At 43.0% G+C, this 24,747-nt stretch overlaps 1 protein-coding gene across 1 annotated transcript; it reads left to right on the top strand.

The window, feature by feature from the left end:
- Positions 1 to 5,914: 5,914 nt before the first annotated feature.
- Positions 5,915 to 22,450, top strand: LOC120951425 (U-scoloptoxin(19)-Sm1a). The gene is made up of 4 exons (XM_049607469.1): positions 5,915 to 6,084; positions 6,948 to 7,169; positions 21,811 to 21,960; positions 22,065 to 22,450. Exons 2-4 carry the CDS (start codon positions 7,037 to 7,039, stop codon positions 22,190 to 22,192), a joined length of 411 nt encoding a protein of 136 aa, XP_049463426.1. The 5' UTR covers positions 5,915 to 6,084; positions 6,948 to 7,036; the 3' UTR covers positions 22,193 to 22,450.
- Positions 22,451 to 24,747: the final 2,297 nt, after the last annotated feature.

Raw genomic sequence — 24,747 nt, 5'->3', positions numbered from 1 at the left:
CTCCTGCTACTCGGTGGTGGGAAAAAAGCGCCCTGTGAAACTAGCTACTCCTTTGCAGCTTGGAAGGTACAGAGAAAATGGGAACAAAAAAACAATATCTTTTGCCGATTTGGAAGGAAGCCACCCAGGGTTGGAGCGCTTTTGTCGGCTTTTGGCAATCTCGCAGCTAATCTAGTGGAAAATTTTCCTACAGAAAAGTGTCCGCTCCTCGCGCAGCCCGCAGAAGGTGGAGATGCCTTTAATGCACCACTTGTTTGGTTCGCTCGCGAGATCGTTTGGCAGTTGCCGTTTGGGCTCCGAGTCGGTTGTTTGTGTGTTTTTGGGCGAGCCTTTCATCGCTGCCAATAACGTCACTGGTGTTTGCTTATTTTGATGAGCTATTTGGGAGTCACTGTTTTTGTAAGGGTGTAAGGATAAAACGAAGCAATGGGAGATGTCGTTGTGCTGAAGGATGTACAGGATGGGCGAAAGATGTACTTGGAGACATTTTGGATTATTTTAGGTATTGGAATTACAACGTAAATGGTCGTAAAGCTCTAGAGTGAAAGTATTTGATTGGAATGTTATAAAGCTTATAATTTTGAGAACCCATAAAAATGGGTTATACATGATTCAGATGTTTTCGATGATGGTTTTGGTTTGTTTACGCCAAAGCTATATAAAATGTTTCATTTAGAAATATCGCTCAGAATATATTTGTAAAGTAACTTTGAGATCATCCCACAATAAATTAAAACCAAATAATCCTTAGGATTGATTCAAGATTATCTAGGATATAGTATGTGAGTAATGATCTTAAACCGATCGAAAACCTCCATTTAAAACCGATCAATTAAAAGTAATTTCATTTCCGTTTCCCGTTCAGCAAAAAGAGAGTGCAAATTAAATTTGTAACAAATACTTTCTTTTCTATTTGTGTCTAGCTGCCAAGAAAGCTCCCCCCCCCCGTTTCGAGTGAAAAATGAAACCACTTATCTATTGAAGTGATGTGTAGCCGGGTGCAAAACATTGTTCTTGCCCCGAAGATACATTGAAGAAGGCCGAATCTCTGTTCCATGCTCTTATCCATTCAAGACCAACGGGCAGCTCTTTGGTACCTTTTTTTTTTAAGCAATTACCCATGTTCTTTTTTGGCTTAAAAGCAATAGATTTGTAGCTAGGCAAACCGTTTTTTCCGTTTTATTTTGCTCCGAGGGAAATAATTTTGCTTGCAATCGCTTGTAAGGTACAAGTGTGGTTTAGGGTCAGGGAGCGGTCAGGGCTGTTTACAAGGGTGATGAAATGAAATTATCGCGGCTAAAGGTTTTGTTCACGAGGCGTTTCGTTATTTCTTCACACAGCGGTTTGCAACATTCAGCAGCGATGTCAATAAATCTGCCAGCTTAGGTTACACACACTGAAGGATGAGTGGAAAAAGGATTTAGCAGCTTTCGAAAGAGGAAAAAAACAGTTGTAGTTTGCAGTTGAAAGCCACAGTTTGAGATGAATTTTCTCGTTTTAAAAAAAAGAAAAGAAGAAGAAAACACGTTTACCTATGGAAAGAAATCAACATACGTTTCAGCCGCCCCAGTGCCTTTGACACTGAACACGAGATTGGTTTTAATTGGTGTACAGTTCTTGGCCGCTACTGCCTGCAGGATGAGTTTAGTGGCGAAGCTGACCAAACCCAGAACATAATCTTGGTTAATTGAAATACGTACAAGCGAAGGGCAAAAAAAGTCTAACAAACAAGCAAACCACCGACCAAATGCCTTGCGAAGAGCTTTCGCACAACGTGAGGTTACTGAACAAACAAACACACATATACACACACACGTAAATACACCTTCTGCCAGCGTCCGTAGTAATCGGAACGTCCTTGCGGAAAGTGCAATGCAGCAACTGCGGCAGCAGACTGCAAATAACGTTGGAAAAGTGAAGAAAAAACAAAACAGCACACAACTTTGTTGCTGCTACTTTCGTTGAAGTTCCCTGTTTTTTTTTTGGACCACCCATTTTACCGCCTCCAGATCCGAAAGCTGCAAGAAGCAAACAAACATCTACCCATACATTAGCTGGCCACACAAATGCTCAAACGGCTGCACCACTGCAACGTGGAACAACACTAAAGTAATGGTTTGAACATATCACATCCCACCACAAGTGCCAGCGACCAACGAAATGAAACAAAACGAGAGGGAGCATGCTTTAATGAGCACTATTTGTGAGTCTTTTTTGTTGAGACACAACGACAAAAACCGCTCGACAGGGACGGCCACTGTAGGTGCAGCAACACCAACAAATTATGCTTATGCAAATTGAAGCCCCCGTTTTCGCGCTGCTCGCTCCCGTAATCCGCAGGAATCGTTTGAAATAATTTATTTATGCTCGCGATTACACTCCTTTCTCCCCTCTCGAAAAGGGAAGGAAAGTGACACTCATTCGCAGCAATTAAATAATGCGCTAACGATTGCAAGCAATTGACACCACGGGCGTGGATGGTTGCTGTTGTTGTAGGGAAAAGTGCAATAAATGTGTGTTGCATGTTGCACTGGTCGGGTTAATGTGCTTGAGAATTTAATAACATCTAAACTGGATTTAATTCTAGCCCACTCGAGTTATGCATTATGTACAATGTACACACTGCAACGACATCGCAACGATGGTGGGGGGTTGAATGTTTGTTTCTAATGCCACTTGAATTATGTGGCGTACCTCCCAGCTTAAACACAACTGCCAGAAAGTAAGAAAATCAACAAGCGAACAAATAATTAAACTCTCCACTGACCAGAAAGTATTTACCCTCTCTGGTGGAATTGTCATTTTGTGTGCCTGTGCTTTATTAAAAGCTCTTATTTATTAGCGCGAGAATTAGCGGGTCAAAGTAAGAGCATGCGTAGACTGGCTAGTCGGAATTATCGTGTAAAAATCCATTGCATTTACACTAACAGAGCGCAACCAATTTGGGGGTGCGAGAATGCGCTTTATTAAATCCTGAAGCTGGACCTTTCCATTTATGTATGCAACATTATTTATTTACACGCGATTGCTGTTCGGTTGATGGGGCTTTTAGTCACATTTGCGGGGCGCTACCAGGCTGCCAAACCGCCCAAGTGTGACAAAGTCTCATTTCCCGCAGGGAATTGGGGTCGAGTGCACTTGGAACGGAGTTTTGCTCTGTAAATGGTGTGCCTCGTTTCGGGGAACAACTAATGGCACTGGTTGGAATCGAACGCAAAACGGAAGTGTCGTTTATTGTTGCAGCTGTTGTTTTTACATCGTACGAATGATGTATGTATGTTTTTACCATTGTTGAAATAGGGGTACAATATGGGCGATGAATTGTGCTCAATATGAATTAAAATACATTGTAAAGCTTATGTTTCAGGTTTTAGTGTGATGTACTTAGATTTAATTTGTGAATGTTTTTATTTTATTTTTACTTATTTTGTAGACGTTAATTGACACAGTGGCAATTTCAACAGCGGTTTGTGAATCATTTTCTTAACGATTGAATAAATGTTTAAACGACAACACTGCTTCAATATACCAGGTAGACGAATGTCTGCTTAATTTTGTCTATCTTTCTGATGCACGAACCATTTGTTACTTTAAGGGATTTAAGACTAAACTCAAAAGCAAAATTACAAACATGGCCCTTGACACGACACAGAAGCTTGTGTTTAAAATTTAATACGCAACCAAACTGAAGGGTTGCACATTTAACGACCCGCTAACTAGCAAACCGCTTAATTATCCATTACTTGGTCTGTTTTGTAGTGGTTGCACGAACCGTACCACCTCTCTCTCTCTCTCTGGCTGGTTTTGTCCGTTCTCTTTTACTCATTTTCCATCGAGATGCACCTTTCACAGATGCAGCACAACTCGTACTGCAGTAATAGAAAGTAAAAAAAAAAAATAAAAAAATAATATCAACCCAAACGCACCCCTTTGTCAATGTGTGTCTTGCTCATCCATCACACTAATGACTTCACTACGTAGCGACGAAATGCTCATCAGCACTTCATTTTATAGCCAAACTCCCGCCGTCACGGTTTGACCCACTGGCAAGTAGTGGGGCAAACAACATAGAAAAAAAAACACACACACACACACTAACCCGTTGAACTTATTACTTTTTTATTCGCTAACTGGTTTGCCTCTGCACTCTGCTTAATTTTTACCCGACGCATCACCATGTACACTCGATGAGGGTGCAAAAAGGGGTTGTGGGCTGTGTCGGGTGTTAGATTATGGCAGAAAGATAGTGTGCCGTCGGTGTTAGTGTATGTTTTTTTGCATTACGAAGGGATATGGGGGCTTAAAGGGAACCTGTTGATGGGAGTTTATCAAACAATATATTATACATGAATTTGAAAATTTTGAAATAAATTGATAGTTTTTCCATATGATATTAGCCCCAGGCACGACAAAGTTCAGATCAATTTATACAGAATTATTTGAATTGGTCTGTCTATTACGATTGATTGATATTAAGAGATAAAGTCGCATTGCAATAACAATTTAAACATAAAATAAAATACCAAGTTTTACTTACCACAAAAGTTTTGTATTGGTAATATCGGTGCTGCAAACTCTCACTGTAAATGTCATTACAAATTCTGGCTGCAACAAAACTTCGTGTACTCTATTGTGATAAACAGAGGTGATGCTCAAACAGTTGGTGTGGCCAATATATGCTTGATGACATCTTAGTCTTTGTCATGACTTTTTTTTTAAACTGTGATCAGTTCTGCAAAATGTCACTGACATAATCACGACACACTCAAACAGAAACAAAGTAATGTCTGCGTCACGTGCTCTACGGTGATGATCAGAGGTGGTACTCAAACAGTTCGTGCGACTATCACATGCTTGGTGCCAATTTGTGCAACCAACTTTTGGTCAGTTAGTTGGTCGCGACATTTTCAGTCGATGATCATCACGATATTCACGGAAGATATGCGGTGCATGCGAGTGGTTGCAAACAAAAAATGAGCATACTTTTTCGCTCAAAACCTTTATCGTTCTACCCAATAGAGCATCAAAGTAGACAAATCGAGAAAGCATGTTTATATTGTTGCTTGAGACTACTCACTAAATGTGTTCGAAGAATGTCGTGATTATCACCGACAGAAAATGTCATGAAGAATTGAGTGACCAAGAATTGGGTGCCACAAAAAATGTCACCCACCATGTGATTGGTCCACCAATTGATTGAGTCACACCGCTGATCATCACAGTTGTGCACGTGAGCTCGCGTCAAGTTCGACATGTGTTGCCATGTCATGATAAGCACTTTCATTGAAAGTTAACAATGAACAATGTTCATCGTTTTCGGTGGTGATCGTCACATGAAGCTCATGACATTTTGCAGCACTAATGTTATTCATGGAAGTCCATTTAACATTTCAATAATTTATTTTCATTTTATTTTATTGATTTAGTCATCAACATTTGAAGCTTTGTATATTTTATTAAATTCTACTACGCATTAAAAAAAAGATTAAACTATTTTTAAAAAGCTTTTGGCCCCTCTTTCTCCTTGAGCAAGATTACTGTGTTTGCTAGTGAAAGCGAACTGCGCTGTTGATAGCGATTGAAAAAAAGAAGCTAAACATCATGCTAATGTTTTGAAAAGTGTGTGCGCTAGTGTTGTTCAACCGCCTGCATCTATTAGCGGCTGCCACGAGACAGATCGGTCAGTTTTTGAAGTGTTCCGCCGACGGTTTACTGTGCATGTATGCGTGTGTGTGTGTTGGAGATCGCGGGGGTTTAGGGTGTCATTCAATTTAACTCGACTTGCGGAGAGCGGGAGCGGAGTTGTGGAAAGGAAGTTGTGTTGAATCTTAAATATGGTTAAATGAACAAACCAAGCCCAGGCTGAAGGCACCTACCGGGCATCAAGCACCCGGTTGAAGTCTATATAAAAGCAATTGATTACTCATCACCACCAGTCAGTCGCTCGTTGAACGGTCTCGCTGAACGTTTAAACACCCTCAATCCGCGTGTGTCACCGGTCTGTTTCGCCAAGGGCGTACGCGTACGAGTTTGTTTCACCGAATTCGAATTGGAAACTGGCTGCGTTGTAGCGCCACTGACTGCGTAGGTTAACGGCTGGTTGGCCCTGAACCCACACCCGCTCCCAAACAAACGAGTTGGTTGCGGGTGCGGTGGCCTGTTGGTGCAACACAAAACCGTGTACAAATATTGTACGCACTGCAGTTGTTGCAGTTGGAGTGAAGTGCGTCAAAAATAAACACTAAGAGAGTTTTTGTGTGCTTTAAAAAATCTCGTGAATCGTGGATGTGGTGCTAAAGTTAACTTTTAAAGAAGGGAAAATAAATGGAAATAGGGGGAAATAGAAGGAGATAGAGAGCGAGATGGATTATAAGTGGAAATAGTTCTTAGCTAGCAACAAAGCGAGGCAAAAAATACATAAAAGGGACATCCCCTTTAGGTAAAGCGTGCAAAATCCTTAGAAGAGTAGAAGGCAAAACTTTGTGCAAACATTTTCGCGTATCCCGTTCGCCATATCTTCTTGCGGTACGTTCTGTGAGCAGTGAAGCAGCCGAACGAGCATCGTTATAACAACTACGGCAAACACACGCCTCGTGGCAGAATTTGGTACGGTACGCTCTAGCAGCGTACGGCCATTGCTTTTGTGTTGTACTATTATTCGAAACCTGGCCACTTCATTGCTTCCCTTCATCTCTATCCATCTCCATCCTTCTCTCGCTCTCTTCCTATTTCCTCTTCGGAAAAGTACAGCGAACGGCGTGCTCTCCGAACGCGCTAGTGACATTATCGAGCCCTTGTATCGCGGGTTGCGAAGTGAAGTGCTATATGCGAGATCGAGCGACAGATCCCTCCACTTCACGCGCGTGCTGTTAAACATTGTTAGCATAGTTGGCCGGGCTTTCGGTAGTGTCCGCCATTTTTTTCAATCTCTCCCCCATTTTCCCCAGTACACTTCCAGAAGTGCTACCAGAAGCGTAAGAGTGAAAGAGAGAGAGCAAAAAACAGGTAGTTCCTTCCAGCGATCAGTGTGAAAAATATGAATTCCAACGCCGTCGCACTGCTGCTGTTCGTGGCATTGGCCGTCTGCATCGGGGACAGTGCCGAAATTCCGCCCCTACCGGTACAGGACGACCAAACGGCCGGCGCATCGTCAGCGGAACCGGAAGAATGTAAGTTTGCCGTGCGCTGGTGCGTGATTATTAATTTCTTCCTACGTACGCGTGTTCCCCACTCATACAATGCGGGAAGTTTGGGGACATTACTACTGATGGGACGTGCGGGCGTGCTTGTTGAACACTGCACTTGCCCATTGCTCGGTGTGGGTTTTGTTGCGTTCATTTGGACACGGTGCGACGATTATCTTGAGTGTCCTTGAGCTGGAGCGTGAGGATGGCTACCCCATCGGACGGCGGTGGATATTATCGCCCGAGGTCATGTGAAGCGCAATGTCATAAAGTATGCGAACGGTTCGTTCCAAAAAAGCCTCCGTACCGTGCTGAGCTGTGAAATGGTTGGCAATGAGTTACCGGCGGTTTTGTAGGTTGAGTTGAGTTGTTGATTTTTGAGTTCGGAATTGTGTTTTCGGATGAAGCAGAATGTGTGCATCATTTTGGGTATTCACAAGAGGTATAGCAGTAGAGCTATGCGACCTTAGTGTAGCATAGACATAATTTTCGTTTATAGAAGATTGTGGGAAATTATTAAATTTTCCACTAAATATAAACAAGGCTCAATGTGTGTTTTTCTTGGCAAATTTAAACATTAAACTGGATTTGAGGTACCCTATTGATTATGCTATACATGGGTTGAATGTTTTTTTATTATAACTATCAAATGATCAAGTAATTCAGGACTTCAGGGTTTTAAGAGTCAAATCCGGTTCAATTACAAATCGATAATGATGTCTTAAAGTCATCATTGGAACTAAATTTCTTTTCTTAATATTTTTGCTATGGAGTTGAACACTACGTTTACGTAAAATAACTCCCGGTCGATGAATGCTAACTTGAAATGTCTGTTTGATAACTTAAAAGAGCAAAATCCCTTTATTTAGTTCACTTCAAAGGCTCAGGGAATATCAAACAGATCTCAGTTGGTACAAACATAAGAAAATCTCGATATATTCTTTCCTTCTTTTATAGTTCCGACTTCTGACTACAACCCATCACTAACTACACCAAACAATGTAAAAGTAATCTAAAGTTTAGCGTCACTCTAATGATCCCCTACAATCGTAACACCGAAACTAAACAAGCACATCTCAAACCTTACATCATGCAACTGAAAGCTAAAGTTACTTCCAAACGGTGTAGCATTCATTCCAGCCTATTAAGTTAATCATCTTCTCAGCTCGTTTGCAGACGCTTTCGTCGATCGTAACTTTTGTAACTAGCCCACTTACTGCCGGGCAGTACAACAATCGACACACCAGCGCCGCATAACAAACCATAATTACACCCTCTCGCTCTTGCTGTGATGTTGGCAGTCACACAATTTCTTGGAAATCTCTCCCCGGAGAAGGGCCACCGTGCCGATGCGCGATGCTGACCGCATCGCACCGGCTATCCCGAAGCCCCGAGGGAATGCATCAATTTGGCAGCAAATTTGCCTGCAATATTCAATAATCACCGGTGAATCGTAAGGCACAGCGTCGTAGGGCAAAGCCGGGCGGCAAAAGCGTTCGGCCAAAGACCGCAGCATCCAATTTCGGTGCTAATCTTTCGAGCGTCAGCAGCAGCAGCAGTAGCAGCACAGGAGATGCAAAGCTCCCTGTGCCCCAGCACGAGAAAACAGGTGTACAGGAGTGTGGTGCGCGCAAATGAAGCTTAATTTGAAGCGCCGGAGGCTCCAACGAGGCAGGGGAAAACCGTTCAGGGAAAGCAAAAGTCATTCTGACGAGAACTGCAAAAGTCTGCACAAGGGAACGGAAACGATTTTGTAGAAATTTTCCCCGTAGAACTTCACTGCCGGGGGGCCAACGGCGGCAAAATGGCACGATGGCAAAAATGGGTTCGCTTTTCTTGCTGCAACCGGACGGCAAACCGTGTCTTTGCCGGTGGAAAGGGCCGGCGAGTGGTGAGCAGTTTTCCGTGCGGTGAAATTGCCTCCGGGGAGAAGAGCGGACGGTTTCGTTTTTGGGCTGCTAGGTTCCGGAACTAGTCCCGTTAGTTAGCCTGGTGATTGCAGTATCCCGAGCGCTTCCTGCGTTCCGGACTGGCTTGCTAGAAGGAAATTAATTGCATTAATTGCTCGCGGTGGATTCATTTTGTGTATCTTTTTGTGTAGATGTAGTAGCTGGGAAGACTATGAGCGACAGAAAGGTCAAGCATTTGTTTGAATACAGTTCACACAACGAAAAAAAACAAGCAAAAAAATACACAATCTGGGATGGGTTCTCTAAACATTTTGCAACATCACAACAAAGCCCAAAACAGCAGAAAAGCATTTAAAAACATGCCCTCAAAACTACCGTCAAGAGATATTGTGCCTTTATTTCCCGTTTTTTGTTGCCTGATTTGGCGAGCAAAAAACTTGTCGCACCGCCATAGGAATTGGAATTGTCACAATCATAATCCTTAAACCGCAGGCACTGTGGCATCGTTGACACATTTTTTTCTAGCTCGATGCGTCTGTCGGCGGAAGTTGTTCGCGTCGCTCATTGCAGAGTGCACACCACACCACAAAGCAACGCACACAGCGTTTCACGATCGGGTGGCTGGTGTTTTCTCCCCATCGGAGAGGTCGCACTGATACGTGGCAATTAAGGCGGGTCGACATTTCTCTGGCCGAACTGCACATCGGATCGGGCCTGTTTCTGGACGGTGGAAACAATTTCTTTACACGTTCGCCCGTAATGGGCTTTGTTTCGGTGCCCGAGGGGCAGGGTTTGCTGGGAATGGAACAGTTTTGAAAAGTTCCAGCATCGGAACGACATGGCCACTGTCTCTCATCCGCCGCAACAGTGGCAATTTGAATAACTTTCGCGCGAAACTAATGCGCTCGGCGAAGGAAAGTCAACTTTCGGTAGAACAGGCAAGGCGACACAGGTTCTGGCTAAATTGTGTCCTTTCCCGTGCCTGTATGGTAGGGAGAAACAGAGAGGGAGGGGTTTGGCCGAAAGGTAAAAGTTGGCCTCGGTGAAAACGGAGCGCCCACGGACGCACGAATCCACGCGAGGACAATTTGTTGCGGGACCAGAAACATGGAAATCGTTTGAGCAAAAGTTTCCGTTCCTTGTGCAGAAGTGCCCGAGTCTCGAGCGGAACACTTGGATGATACATTAAAGGCAGCTGGTTTTCAACGGGGGTAGTGCGATGGCAAGGCTGATGACGAGACCAACACGGATGGAAAGTTTTCCGTCGACAGTCTTTGGACCGGGTGTTTGGTGTGAGTGTGTGTGTGTGTGGGGGGGGGGGGGGGGGGGTTAAAAGGTAATGATGCAGCAGGAATTTTTGGGGACGGATTTTAATGAGCTACAGCGACATACTTGTGCTGCCGAGTGGAAGATTCGGTGCAAGTTTCGCGTGGACAGACTTAAGGCGAGGGCGAAGGACTGTTGCAGGAACTAGGAAAGCGCCGGGGACCGGTGTAAGGCCGTTGAAAGTTGGTTTTTCAATTCCCCTGACACGGCGAGCCTATCAATTTTTTTTTCGTTTATGACGAAGTTGACGCACATGTTCCTGCTTGGGCGGATTGAATATACCGAGATCGGCCAGATGTTGGGATGGTGATGAAGAGCAGATCTCTTTTCCTTCTGGCAAGGTGAAGAGTTTGAAAAGAAAGCACGACCGTTGCTTAATGTATGATTATGACAAACTTGATTGTTTTTTCCCCCTCTCTTGGAAACTTTCTAATCGGCTCGTATGTTAATGAAGCTTTTAATGATGGGCAATGTATACTGGTTAAACATTCTTAATAACTTGTGGGAAATAGGTTGACAGTGAATCGGTTGTGGTTTTTCAATTTGAACATTTTAAATGAAGTTTCTTGTTTTAATAGGCTGGATCGATTGGGAAGAGCTAGTTCTTGAATTCAACAAATATCAATGTATGCAAATTATTTTAAAAACCTCTTCTAACTCTTCCAATGAAACCTCTAAATGATTTCATTGATATCTGTGTAATTAATGGATATTTAATCCCTGGATTCTGAAAAATCTTCTACATTTGAAAATAACAATATTTTGTAAACATTCGAAAATCTCTGGCTGCGTTTTTTCCGGTTCATTTACATGACAAAATTGATACATTTACGCAGTTATTATTGTCAATGTTTGTTGGTAGTAACGACTGTGATACCATGCAAAAATCTTAATATTAACAATTTAAAATACAGTAAGCTTTAAGGGTAAGTGTTGCCTAAATCCTTATTAACGTGCAAGGATATTCTGACCTGTCGCATTTCTGTTCCAGCCGATTATTCGTTTTGTAAATTATTTTAATAACTCTTCTCAGAAAAATCCTTGGTATAATGTGTTTAATTTAATTAAAAAATACCAATTTGATTAAAACGACCCATCTAATGTTTTTTCGATATCACCAAACCAAACAACTCTCGTCGTTTGATTGACATAAGCCCAAACATTAATAACTGATGTAATCAGGGTTTTTTTTCTTGATGTTGCGCTGCTTAACAGTATTCAGCTCATGAAACTGAAACTTTTTAACAAGTGCTGTTTTGTTTTTATATTCCACTAATTTTCTTACCGTCACCGTGCTGTTCGACAGGAGTATGGCGTCTCGGGAGCAGTACTGGCAGTAACTTGCACAAAGCTGGACGAAATGAACCAAACTTTTGCTCATAAATATCCTAGACAAGCTTCGCGTCAGCTTGTGTCATCTAAAAGTAAACACGTGAGCAACAGCAACAAAAAAATGCCTTGCACACTCCGCTTTTTCTGCTGCTGAAAGTATCCTAGAACAAGGGGGATTTTGTTGACTTTTTCGCTCTCCTGGGGAAGGTGAAAGATCCAGGCATTAAGGAATGAGGCAGCGAATAAAAGTAAGCTGCACAAAAAAAAGAAAAGCGCTCCCACTACGAAAGGCCAGCAACATTTCGTGTAGCAAAAGGCTCATAAATCATTCAGCCAAAGCCGGCCGCTGTTCCCCGTGATGGGCGCATGAGTGTGAGCATTCGACGGTGTGATGTAGCGGGCTGCATCGATGAGGCAAGCGAAATCGTTGCAATGTGCTTCGAAAATCAAGCGAATGAAAGGTTTGGATGCGGTGGGGTGGTACACATCTCCTTCGATCCTCCAAACCCCACGAGTGAGTTTCTACTTTTTTCTTCCTAGAGAATAAACTTTTCCGAAGGAATGTAACGATTTCTGGACGGCTTTTATTGCGAATGCGGATATTATTGGGCATCGAGCGCGTCCCAACCGAAGGTCGTAAAGAAGTTGTTTTGCGGATGTCAAAAGTGTGCTTCGCTATTGGAAGTAATGGCAAGTTGGAAGCAAATTGCAGTTGTCGATTTGTAAATAAATACAGCACAGTACACCGAACTATTATTGGGGGGGAAAACTTTCACGTACTTTAGAGCAAACGAGGCTTACTTGCAAAACAGAAATACGCTAAGACATTCTTCTTAGCAGTAAAAGATGTTGCGCGATATCTCACGACATTCAACGCACGTAACGGTAGTAGCTTTAGACGCACTGTCTAACTGCTAACGAGCATTGATTGATCGCAATGAATAAAGTGTGCGAAACAAAAAATGGGGACAGCCGCACCAGTGAACGTTTATCGAACGATTGGATTTCGGTCGGCAAGCGACTTCAGCTTAACCATAACGCGGGGATTATCTGCCAAAGGGCTTTCACGCAACCCGAACTAGAGGCGCACTTGGTCACCGATAAGACCGCCCATCCCATTAGCAGTAAGCTTCAGGAGCCGCTGAATCGTTCGGTCCTGGTGGATTCGGTCCCGTTGCCGGAAGTGAGTGATACGGAACGCGGCACGTGGATGGCATATATTGGGAGGCGTGGCTGTGCGTATCCGGATGTATCCGGCCTCCTGTCAGGCCAGCAGGACACTACTGGCAGGACACTAGCGCATTCGATGATGATTGATTATAATATCGTGTTTATTTTGAGCGGCGACTCATTCACGCCATTCCAGTGTGATCGATTTAGTGACAAAAGCGTGGAAGTTCCGTTCCGTTTTCACCGACCTAGCCAACTGTGTGGTTCTGTGGGCTAGGGGGGGTTTCTCCCGTTTTGTTTGAGCGGGTGAAGGTCGGGGAGGGCTTTTGGTAAACATTAGGCGGTGTGGTTTGGGCCGACAACATAGTTCAGGGGCTTCAATAGAGTCGTCGTTCTACGGATTGGTGGCACGTGTAGTTTATTTACCCTATGATTTATTTGGTTCAATTTCATTCAATCCACGCTGCCAACCGAGTATCGGATGTCAAGAGAGAGAGAGAGAGAGAGAGAGAGAGAGAGAGAGAGAGAGGGCAGGAAAATATAGCTGTTCATCAAAATCAACGCCGAATAAAAGGTGACATTTAAGGTTCTTTAAGCGCTGCTTTGTGGGAGTAGACGTGCAAGGAGGAGCAATATACGTCAGTTTTATAGTGATCGGGTGACAGTTGCACTGATTGATTGTTGCTGATGACAGGAAGCTCGCGTGAGGTTGTAACATTGTAGGATTGGTTATGGATTTGTCTGGAGTCTTTAAGTCAGTCACTCATCAATGTTAAGGACATTCAGGTTGTCGGTTTATGGTTTATGTTTATTGTATAGACATTTCTGAATGGCGTTGATGTAACATTTACCAGTTATTCATTGTTCCGGTAAATTCTTTATCTTCTAGTATCTACGGATTAGTCCTAAGTATATTGAGGTTGATGTTCAATTTAATTGGGAACGTGGTTTATGAAATTATGCGTACATTAACTTCATAATCTGGGGCATTCCCGTGGTACAGTCATCATCTCGTATGACTCAATTGTAATTGCAATCCTCATATGGACCGTCCCCCCGTAGCAAGGATTGAATATCCTACTACGTGATACGGACTATGTTTCGAAATATAATTGGACCTGTATGTCCACATAGGACGATATACCGAAGTAGAGGAAGAAGAAAAGCTTCTCAATATAATTAGTGGATATTAGGATGAAAAATATCCTATTCTATTTAAAATAAATAGAAAGTTATTTAAAAAAAGTGAATCGAAATCAAAGACAATTTTATTAGAATTTCCTATATTAATCATATATGTAACAGGGTTGTCTATCCTTGTATTGATTAATTTGTCTGATTTGGTTGTAGTTCTTGTTTGACTGTTACTACATATCATTAAGACACAATATTTTGAAAAGTGTTTATTCACTTAAAATTGTTCGAATTTATAAAAGTTTTACTAACCACCGAAATAATGATTATTACAGGCCCAATTACTATCGGAAGGATGAAGCGAAGGAAATAAATGACAAGCTAACACAACAACTATGAACAAGTGAATTTACTCGAACACGTACTGGAGCTCTGCTATCGTAGATACGTCCAAATAATATTTGCATGTCCATTATGTGGCGCTGTTAACACGATTTCAAAAGCAGCAGCAAATATTTCCCGTCACAAACAACGATCCAAAGTGCCATAAACGTCATAAACCATAAAATGCATAATGCAACTTTTCAACACCTCCCAAAAGCCTAACCCAGTTCGCTGCACGGGATCAGCGAGCAGCCAGTCAAAACTTTCCTCTTCCCTTTGGTTAGTGCCCCGACGAATGTACCCTTTAATCACCTGCAATTACGCTCACGTACAAACGTTGAACCGCAAATCAGCGGAAGCGACTTTTAATATGCGTTTGAAATGCAACCACCGAGTCTGGGGCACATCGGGCTACTCCTTTTGTTCAGCACCGACGCAAACTCAACGTTCGTTTTGAAAAGCGGGCTGAAAGTAGCGATGGTTTTTTCTTGGTTAAATAAAATTTCAACCGTTGCACGCTCATTTGCACTGCCATTATTCCTCCCCCACTGCGGAAGAAAGGGCAAAACTCGGGTTTCCTCTTTATGCACGTTGTTAGCACTAGTTCAATGGTGAGGGCGAATAGGTTTTTATTTTTTGCATTGAAATTCTCTTCCTTCCACGAGGTGAAAATCGTTCGAGTTAAATACGTTTCAGCTTGACCAGCTATGCACACAAACAAGCTGCAAAAGTACCGGTCAACTGGACCAGCAGCATAGAAATGGTAATGTCAGGAATGGGGTTGGGAAAAACGGAATGTTTTGAAAACAATTCATCCACTGATTGGATCGTTGAATGAAAGAGTTTCGTTTGTCGTTTGGAGAATAGGTGATGATTGCGTTTCTTCTTTGTCTGTGCTGAATTCCTGTTGTATTGTGCTCAGATTGGAGTTTATTGAAAAGATTGCAGAAAAAATCAATGTTTTATTCAGCTCTAAAATAAACGCATATATTGCAACCAAATAAAAACATTTGAAGCCTAGTTCCATTTATTTCTAAGACAAATAAGAGTTACCCTATAATTTCAACCTCATTGGCCATCCTTCGATCACACAAACATGCCTTCTTCCCGGGGGAGCAATTGTTCACTGCAAAACAGCACCATTAATTTCCAATTATCATACATTGAGCACCATTGCTTCCAAGCCCCACCCGAACGACACGGATGGGACTGGTTTGCATGCAGTTCTGGAGCACAAATCGGGCCCGACAGCAAACGTAATTACGAGCGTGTAACGTTTATCGACTGACGCAGCACAAGAAGTCATGCTCATGCCGGCACAGTGCAGCAAACGCTTAGCAGGTTGAAGGGAACCGATACCCCAAACCCTACGCCGCAGAAGATGGACCAGAAGAGTGTGAATGACTAATGGTTGCTTGTGGGGGGGGGGGGGGGGGGGGGGGGGGCGGTGGTTTGATTGAATATCTATTTATCATAGCGTAGGGTGGCTTTTGTTGGCTTTCCCCTTTTGACACACCAGCAAGGTCTCGGAAGGTCTTTCGGCGGGCACGCCAGGCCATCAAAACTCGGGGCTGTTTACTGTGGGTTAATGAATTTGGCTTTTTTTGTGGGGTCTCTATCTTCCATTTTCCCTGGTTTGTCTGTACCTTCACCCATTGATCCACCCTTCACCGGGCTGCGTTATTGCCGTGTCATTACAGCCGTGGATTGCTTTGTTTAATAATAAATTACGACCAGCGGACGCAGCGGAAGTTTGATGGGATATTTATCGCCGAGCGAGCGTATTGATAACTTCCTGCGCTTTAGTGTTCTTGCTGCTGCTGCTGCTGCTGTCGGGGGATTTTTTTCGCCCTCTTTCTCTATCTATCTCTCTTTCTCCTCGCTTGGCTTTAGCGGATGTGTGTGTGTGTGTGTGTGTCTGTTGTTGCGTTGACGAATCCCATTGAAAATCGAACGGGAGTGGAATATGTGTGTCAATATTGATCTGCGTTCGACAGGATGTTAATGATGGTATAAACCGCTGTGCATCATTCATATCGTGTACCGATGGGATGGACGGGTGATGTGAGTTTGCCTTTGCGTTCGATGGTTGATCCGTGTGAAAATGGTGGAACTGAATTATGGGGGTTCCTCATTTTTTTCCTTTTTTGCTGCTCCAAAGTACCATGTACATTGATGAATCAGGACAGATCAAAGTTAGTGAAGGGATTAATATGTTGAGCTTGACTGCGTCAATAATCAATTAATATGGTGGGTAAATATTTGCAAAGGCTTTCTCGTTCACATCACATTTGTGTATGTGTGTGTTAATAACTGTTTGTTTTTTACTTTTTCTTTGCTCAGGAGCTTCTGGAGTACGTGCAGAAAGTGCCAATAAAATTAGTTATGGAATGATATTATTCTTCTTCAGGATTCTTCATGGGACTTTATAATAAAACTTTATTACATTTTCTACACATTTTAACACCTCGGCTAATAGTCCATCTTATCCGAGAATTAGTGCTGAAAACTGTACGTTAATTATACACCCTAGTTAAAGTCCGTCTAATCTTCTGATACAACCAGATGCTAATGTTTTCAAATTAGAAAACATACATCCTACCATTGCATCATTCGCCCATTGAAGTACTATTAGTCGAGCCCTAACTCAAACAGCATAATCAAGTGAATTTGAAAGGGAGCTGTTGTATTAGCAAAAGAGCTTTTTATACTTTTTGTATAGCGTTCAATAGCAACGGGAAAAGCTCTTCTTTATTCTCCCTTTTCCCCAGTATTGCCCGTTACACAAAGCAGGAGCAGCCATTTAATAGCACATCATGTCCAAAAGCGCATAACATCGCGTACATCACACGTGCATGCGGTGCGCAATCAAAGGATTTGCGCGTGTGGTGCGCGGTACCATCCGGGGCTTTATCCGCGATTACCATGCCGTTTCTGCGAAGCAAGAATTACCGTAAAATATGAGTGTGTGTGTGAGTGTGTGTGTGTGTGTATGTGTGTGTATGTGTGTGTATGCACTGCTTCGCTCCCTTCGCAAACGATCTCGCTTCACGTCCGAGCTAATCAAACGACTATCCGCACGGTCCGCTCGGTGAAGCCCGCGATCTATATGGTAAATATTTCACCTATTGATGTTGACGGCGAACTGGCCTGGCTGGCAAATGAAAATGGATGAAAATTGTTATCAAAGCGAGCCGGGGGTGAATTATTTTTATTATGATGTTATTAATGTTAATGGCACTTGCGCGGACGTACGGCACGTTTGCATGATAACGCTGCTTGCCGTGTAGGATGCTCCTGCAACTGCGGCACGGTGGAAACATCCAATCGGTCCTAATCGCCCTCGAGCGGCAGCTCGACCATCTTCCGGTGGCCGGTTGGCCGGCCCCTGGGCGAGCGGTCTGCGGAAGCGCACCTGTGTGCGCTATCATCACCGCCATCGTCAGCGCCATCATCATCGCCATCGTCTCATTGGTCGAATGTGATTGCGGAGCAAAAAAGCACCAGCGAGGTGGATGCGCTTACCCTTTGCTTGCCTCTTGGAGCGAGGGCCGGAAATAGCCGCTAACGTGTGATTTCTTCCGCTGCTTTCACCGTCGTGGGCTGTGAACGTGTCCCTGGCAAAAGCGCTACTTTCAAGCAGTGTGTGTGTGTGAGTGTGTATGTGTGCGTTTGTGTGTTTGAAGCCCATCGGAAGGCTTCCGGTTCCGGGCGAGTCGCTGTGTGACTTGGACAGGTTGTGTGTGTTTGAGCGTCTCCCATGGTTGGTTCCCCTTCCACGGCTTACCGGTTCCCGTGATTACGGATATGACCAGTTTTCGTTGGCTACCAGCTGTTACCGATTTTCTGCTCCGCTTTAGCAAGCAGGTAAACGCGTAAGCGTGAAAGACAGTAGGGCAAAAGTTTACTCTTTCCATTGCATGCTGTTCTTTTTCCCATTCGTGGAATAACTTTTCCCTTTCCTCGGTGAGCGGGGAGCGCAGCATGTCCCTTGGCGAATATGTGTTTGAGTGTGTGTGTGTGTGCACAACGCTGGGATGAGTTGTTTCCGGTTGTGATAGAACTGGTATACGTGCGGAAATTTAACACACACTCTCTGGCCCGAACCGGTCGTTGCGAACCGCGCACCGAATTCATTTCGAATGTGCCGAAATGGTGCTGGGATGGGGTGTAGAAAATTCGTTTTTCGGTTTGGGTCGAAAATTTTCGACGAAATGTTTTCGATCTGCAAGACATCTGCAGAAGGAAGAGAGAGAGCGAGAAAAACCCGGGAACAAACAGATAAAATTGCTTTTTTACGGCCAGCATGATGTTTTTGACCGTTTAGCGGGTGCGGACCCGGGGACGAGCCGGACATTGGAATGTAGAACGAATGTTGTACACAGGTTTGAATAAAAGCCGCCAAAGGAGTGGAGCGGAACGGAAGATGGAAAAAGTTAGAAAAAAAAATGTAACGATATGGTGCGGGTCCGAATGTGAGAGAGAAAATCGAAATTCAATATAAATATGATTGAGTTCTATTTCTGTCAACTGTCTAAGGAATCGGAACGAAAAATAGATTTGGAATTTTATTGTCTCGCTTGCAGTGGGTTTGGAGAAGTAATTGAATACTGTAAAAGTTTGATGAAATTTATATAATTGTTTTAAACTATTTATGAAATTATTTGTTAGTTGTGCTTCAACTGATAAATTACATCTTTTTAGCCCTAGAAGTCTGTAAAGTATTATTTACTTTAATATGTACAATTATTTTTATTGCCTTTTACTGTTTCACTGTTTTCTTGGCATATGATATCTGATATGATAATCGATGAAAGAACAATATTTTAGTAAGTTGATATTTTTAAATGTTTAAAACATATTTTAAACTGCTCGCTGCATACACCCAGACGGAAATCAAAATGGTTTAGGGCTAAATGATGATTAAATAAATCCAACGGAGTGGAATACAATTGTCAGTGAGGCATGAAAAATACAATCTAATTGATCGCTGGCTAAATGGGTGAACATGTTGTCCGATTATTTCTATTTAGAGCGTAAATAAGTCGCTGTTTTATCAGCACAACGAAATATTTAATTTGAAGTCTGAAGTACAATGAATATTTTGAAAAATATTTGTGTTTTTTGATATGTAAACGCATGAACGGAAAGAGGAAGGTCGAATTTCTTAAACGAAGCTTAATAGAAATAATCATGATTAATAGATTTGGAGCTTAATTTTTTCAAATTGATTGAGTGCCATGAGCGATATTACAATAAGCAAAAGACCTCTAAGCATTAAATTAGCTTCAAAAGATTTATGAATATAGTGTATCAATTCGGTAGCAAAAATGGGGAAATTTTTTAAAAAATCATTACACATTTATCCTCAAAATTCATAGACAGCAGGACGAACAGTATGATCTTAAGACTGATATTTAAACTAGTGCACATTTAAAATAGCTTTCAATTTGATAAGAATGGTTTTACAATATTACAAAGGATCTTTCAAGCTCTTCTCAGACCACCAAAATTCTACTTCCACTACAATGCATTAGATACTGTAGCTGAACACTGAAAACCTACAAATTTAAACCGCAACTAAATTGTCATTAAAAGATAAAATTTCAATCATCCAAAAGCCTTTCATGATTGGCAAAAAGCATTGCCGTAGCAAACTACTTTAAAGCCTCGTTAACATGCGTTCCCAAAGTCACATGTAGAAAATGCTATTCCACATCGTTTCATTCCACCTACAACACCTACATTGAAAAGCCCATTCCTCCGACACCACAATGTGTCGTTCCGATGGGTTTTCACAATTCACAAGCCCTCGCCTTTACCATGCCACCATCACCTTCTTTGTTACTGCCACTGCTACACCGGTGGTACACTGTTCTTTCTATTTACCGTTTCCAGTTCGTTAGCGCTCGTTGGCGCTGTAACTTTGAAATACATTCGTTCCCACCGCATCAGCATGTGTATGTGTGTGTGTGTGTGTGTGTGTGTGTGTGTGTGTGTGTGTGTGTGTGTGTGTGTGTGTGTGTGTGTGTAGGAACGTGTGTAACCACCTTCAAAAGCACCCATTTTTGCAATGGCTAGAACCGAAAGTGAATGGTGTTATGGTTCGGGTTGTCCTTCCTTTTGTTCCAGTTGGTGCTACCTGTGCCGTATTTTTTCTCTGATGTACGCATCTTTCACCACCGACTGTGGCTTCACCACCGAGTCGTTACATTTACGGGACACAAACACTCACCCCCATATACCCTCATTTATCGTTAGCTTCTGCGTTACACTTAACCGGGCTTGCCCGTTGGCGCTACCCACTAATGAGCGTCGCTGCCAAAAATGCTGCACTTACATGCCAGGTGTTTCGGTGACCACTTTACCACCCTTTCCCATTCAAAAAGCTACTGTGGGTCGCACTGCAGATGCAATTACAACCAGAGTGCAGACCCATTTTGGTGTGCTTCTTTTGCTTGCTCTCCCCCCTTTCCGTTTTGTATTTGAAGCAGTGAAAAGGGAACAGAACCATTCGGTACTGAAGCGTGTCCGGTGATTGAACCGTTTGTGAGCATTCGATGGAGACGCATGGTTGCCCAGCGTACAGAAAGCGTGAAAGAGAGAGAAAAGTACACACACACACACAAGGGGGTTCTGGTTGTTCACTGTGCATCGAGTCGAACGTTATTGGAGCGAGGCGGAGTGAATTAGATGCGGTTCAATTAGCACCAGCCAAGGATGCGTGTCGAAAGGGTATAGCGGGATGGGAAGGGTAGTGGTCGCAGCAGCAATGGACGGTTGACGGTCCTGTCCTGCACACACACACTCACAGACACACACCAGCTCTGCACTGCTAGGCTCTAATTTATCTAATCTACGACGTACGACTGCGAAACTGTCAAAACCAATGCTGGTCGGAGAAATCTATCACCGACACCGGTGCCATTTGCAGCACGGATTGCATTTGATAGGGAACCAGCGTACACATGTTCGCATGTCGTCACCAAGTGTGTGACTGCTGATGGGTCGGTGTTTTGGGCCATGTTTATTCTTTTGAGCAGAGACTTGTGTCACGGAAATGTGGCCTTCGAACGAATTCGGGGAAACGAGCGGGTTTTCGACTATTTATGTCACTCGAACGTGTTTTGCTGCGAATCGTAAGGATTTGGGTTTAAACGTATGATACATATTTGATTAAGAGGAGTGAGAGTTTATTTAAAAGCTCGTTTTTAAGGTGTAGGAATAAAAACTCAATTTTAGAAAGAAAAAAACTCACACTGTCATCTATTTGTATGTACACGGTTAGAAATAGAAAATCAATTTTAGGTTGAAAATGCCATGACAGCTTGTTTCCTTTTTCTCATTTTTTTCTCGTTTCATTTCCACAGCTTATCTAGGGGTAAAGCTGTACAAAATGGAGCGACCGTGCGCAATGCTGGGTGGGATGTGCGTGCAGACGAGCGAGTGCAAGCAGCGGCCAGCCAACAGTGGACTGTGTCCGGAAAATACCCACCTGGGCGTTGATTGCTGCTACGAAGGTAGGCAATCGGTGGCTTTAGTTCTCGAACAATCGCCGTTGCAAAAATTGGTTTTTGTGTTGTGATTGTGTTGTTAATTGTTTTGTTTTTGCTTTCCGTTTCAGTAAAACCCGCGAGTAACCTCACCTGCCACGAGTACCGCGGCGCTTGCATGGAGCGATGCGCCGAAGAGCTACAGCGCCCGTCCACCGATTGTACCGATGGGAGCAAGTGCTGCGTGCTGGTCGCATAAGCCTTTTGTTGTTTGCTGTAAACCATAGAATGGTTCGTATTTTTACTCGATACCTCTCGAAAGAACAATGAGAAAAGAAAGTGAAGTATAAAAAAATGGGACACCTCTCTTTTCGAGGTGGGTTTTCTGGTAAAAATCGAACCATTTCCAAATCGTATCTCGTTGACCTCGTAGAGCAGCAGCAAGCATTGTTAGCAGTAAATCATATCAATCAGAAGCTATTTAAATAAACGATTCGTAAGTAAAGCACAATTTCAACCGATTGGTAAAGTTCTTTCTTGTTTTGTTGTGTTTGGTTCTAAAACAACCAATTAATGAAAGAATGACAGTATTATGGTAAGTTTTGGCTTTGTTTGTTTGATAGTTTTGTAGGAAGTAGGTAAAGTTAAATTATGTTTTTTCTCAATTTGTACAATTTTTCATGCCGTTCATATGATTTCTTTTATAATCATTTTAATCTAGTCAGCTGTATAAAACATATTTGTTTACAGAAAATGCTTCCGTTTCATTTTTTATCATATTTCTATTATTATAAGATTCACCGAAGAAGTCCAAACCATTGCAAACCGATTAGCGGGAAAAACGGCTAATTATTTAGCACATTTCTATAATAAATCCATGTTAAAGAATTCAACCCGTTTTTGGTTGTTTTCGTTTTTCAACAATGTGTTATAAACGAATATACAAGTAATGATCAGCATTCATATGTGCAATTAGATCACTAAATCAATAAAAATAAGTCAAATAATATTCGTGCACCATGAACGATCTCTAACCGTTGTCTAACATTACTGAGCTTAACATAGCTTTTTACCTTTTCAACGTTCCAAGGTGTCTTGTCAGTTTTCCGAAATACAACATCGTGGAAAGAAAAACCCTTCATATCCACCACACGAATATCCAGCAGCGGCTTAGCAAGTTTCTTAAGATAAATTCAAACACAGAAACTCTCACACAGCACAGGAGAATGGCATCTACCTAAACACGCCGAACGATAGGCATCCTCTCAGCCTCCACTATGCCACTATGGTGGATGTGGCGTTAGGCAGATGCACCACTATCGACACGGCCAAGCTGACACTAATTGAAGTCGAAACAAGATTTCAACATTTCGATCGGCTCTCCCTGTTCCAGACACCAGACCAAGCGAAGGTACAACAGACGGTAAAAGATTCCCGTGGGTTCACTTCCGGGCAACGAGTGGGTGCAGCGTGAGCAGAACTGTTGAAAAGTAGCAGTATCAGAGTGAAGGAAACGACGCCGGCGTTTCCCAGATTAGGATTATGGCTGTACGTTTACGCTTGCGAGATAATGGGAAACCGTTTGTCTGTGGTAGGGAGATTGGAACGGGGGAAAACACGCGGCGATGGAAAAGCCGGGCAATGGCACTCAAATGTACCTGACTTTCGTATTTGGTGTCGGTAGGTCCCGACGGTGAGCTTAGCTACCAAACTCGGTGCGAGCGAAAGGCCAAGAAGACACCCACGACAGAAGTTTAGTGGCCGGAAGAAGTTTCGGAACAGGCAAAACCACGGCACCGAACAGCATCGATTTCTTGTCTCGTCGCTTCCGGTTCAGACTATTCCCTCGCATGCCTTCGCCCAGGTACAGGATCAGCCTGTGTTTTGTTATATCGATTGCCCAGAGGTTTTGCGGAGCGAGGTGGAAGAAAGTCATAAGCCTACATCTCCTTTTGCTCTCTCTCTCTGCGGTTCCCCTTTGCTTCCGCTCCGAGGAAGTGGATCGTAAAGACGAAAATTCAAATGTCGTCCGTATGTGCGTTTTGTGCTTTTCCGATACCGTTCGGTACTATTCCGGGCTGTATCCGGCTTCCCCCGCCTGTTTTGCCATGAACTCCGCCGCTTTGTCTTACCAGCCACGTGCAAAGCATTCTAGTTTTATGAATAAATTAATATTGTGGCTTTTCGATTACAGCATTAGAGTGTGGAGCGCGGCGGGGCCGGCGAGTTTGGCTGCTGAAGACGTTTGGGGCCTGTTTGAGCATCGAAATCAATGTCGGACGGCTAAGAATAGAGCTTATTAGAGGTTTTCCGGTAAAAGCCACTAGCGGTAGAAGGTTCATTGATTTTGGGGTGGCCGTCGGTTTGGAGCGCAAAGCTGAAGCTTGTCGAACTCTGGGAACGTACGGTTTACTAGCTGGCAAATAAGGTTATATCATTGTTAGCAGCACCTGTTTGTAGGTTTCTCTGTACGATGGGAGCTTTTATTGTAAATGTGGTTTGTCGGGAAGAAATTGTTTTTGGTAGGTAGCGTGTTTCAATTTGAAGATATAAACAACTCACAAATTGCAGTGCTTGCTTCTCCGACGCGATGGATAGGTATCGTTCATCATAAGGGCACTGGCACTCGAAACCAATTAAAAACCCGTCTGTGGTAAGGGGAATCGTTCAACAACAGCTCTCAAAACCCGCGAGCCAAAACACGCGCTGCCAGCAACAACATTCCCGTCAATACGGTGTCTTATTATTGATTGATTTTGGCCGTTTTCTAAACATCTTTGGCCGGAGAAAATAATATATCATTCTAAAATTCAT

Source organism: Anopheles coluzzii, chromosome 2 (assembly GCF_943734685.1).
Source record: "Anopheles coluzzii chromosome 2, AcolN3, whole genome shotgun sequence".
In the NCBI taxonomy this organism is placed as follows: domain Eukaryota; kingdom Metazoa; phylum Arthropoda; class Insecta; order Diptera; family Culicidae; genus Anopheles; species Anopheles coluzzii.
This window is presented reverse-complemented; position numbering and strand designations above follow the sequence as displayed.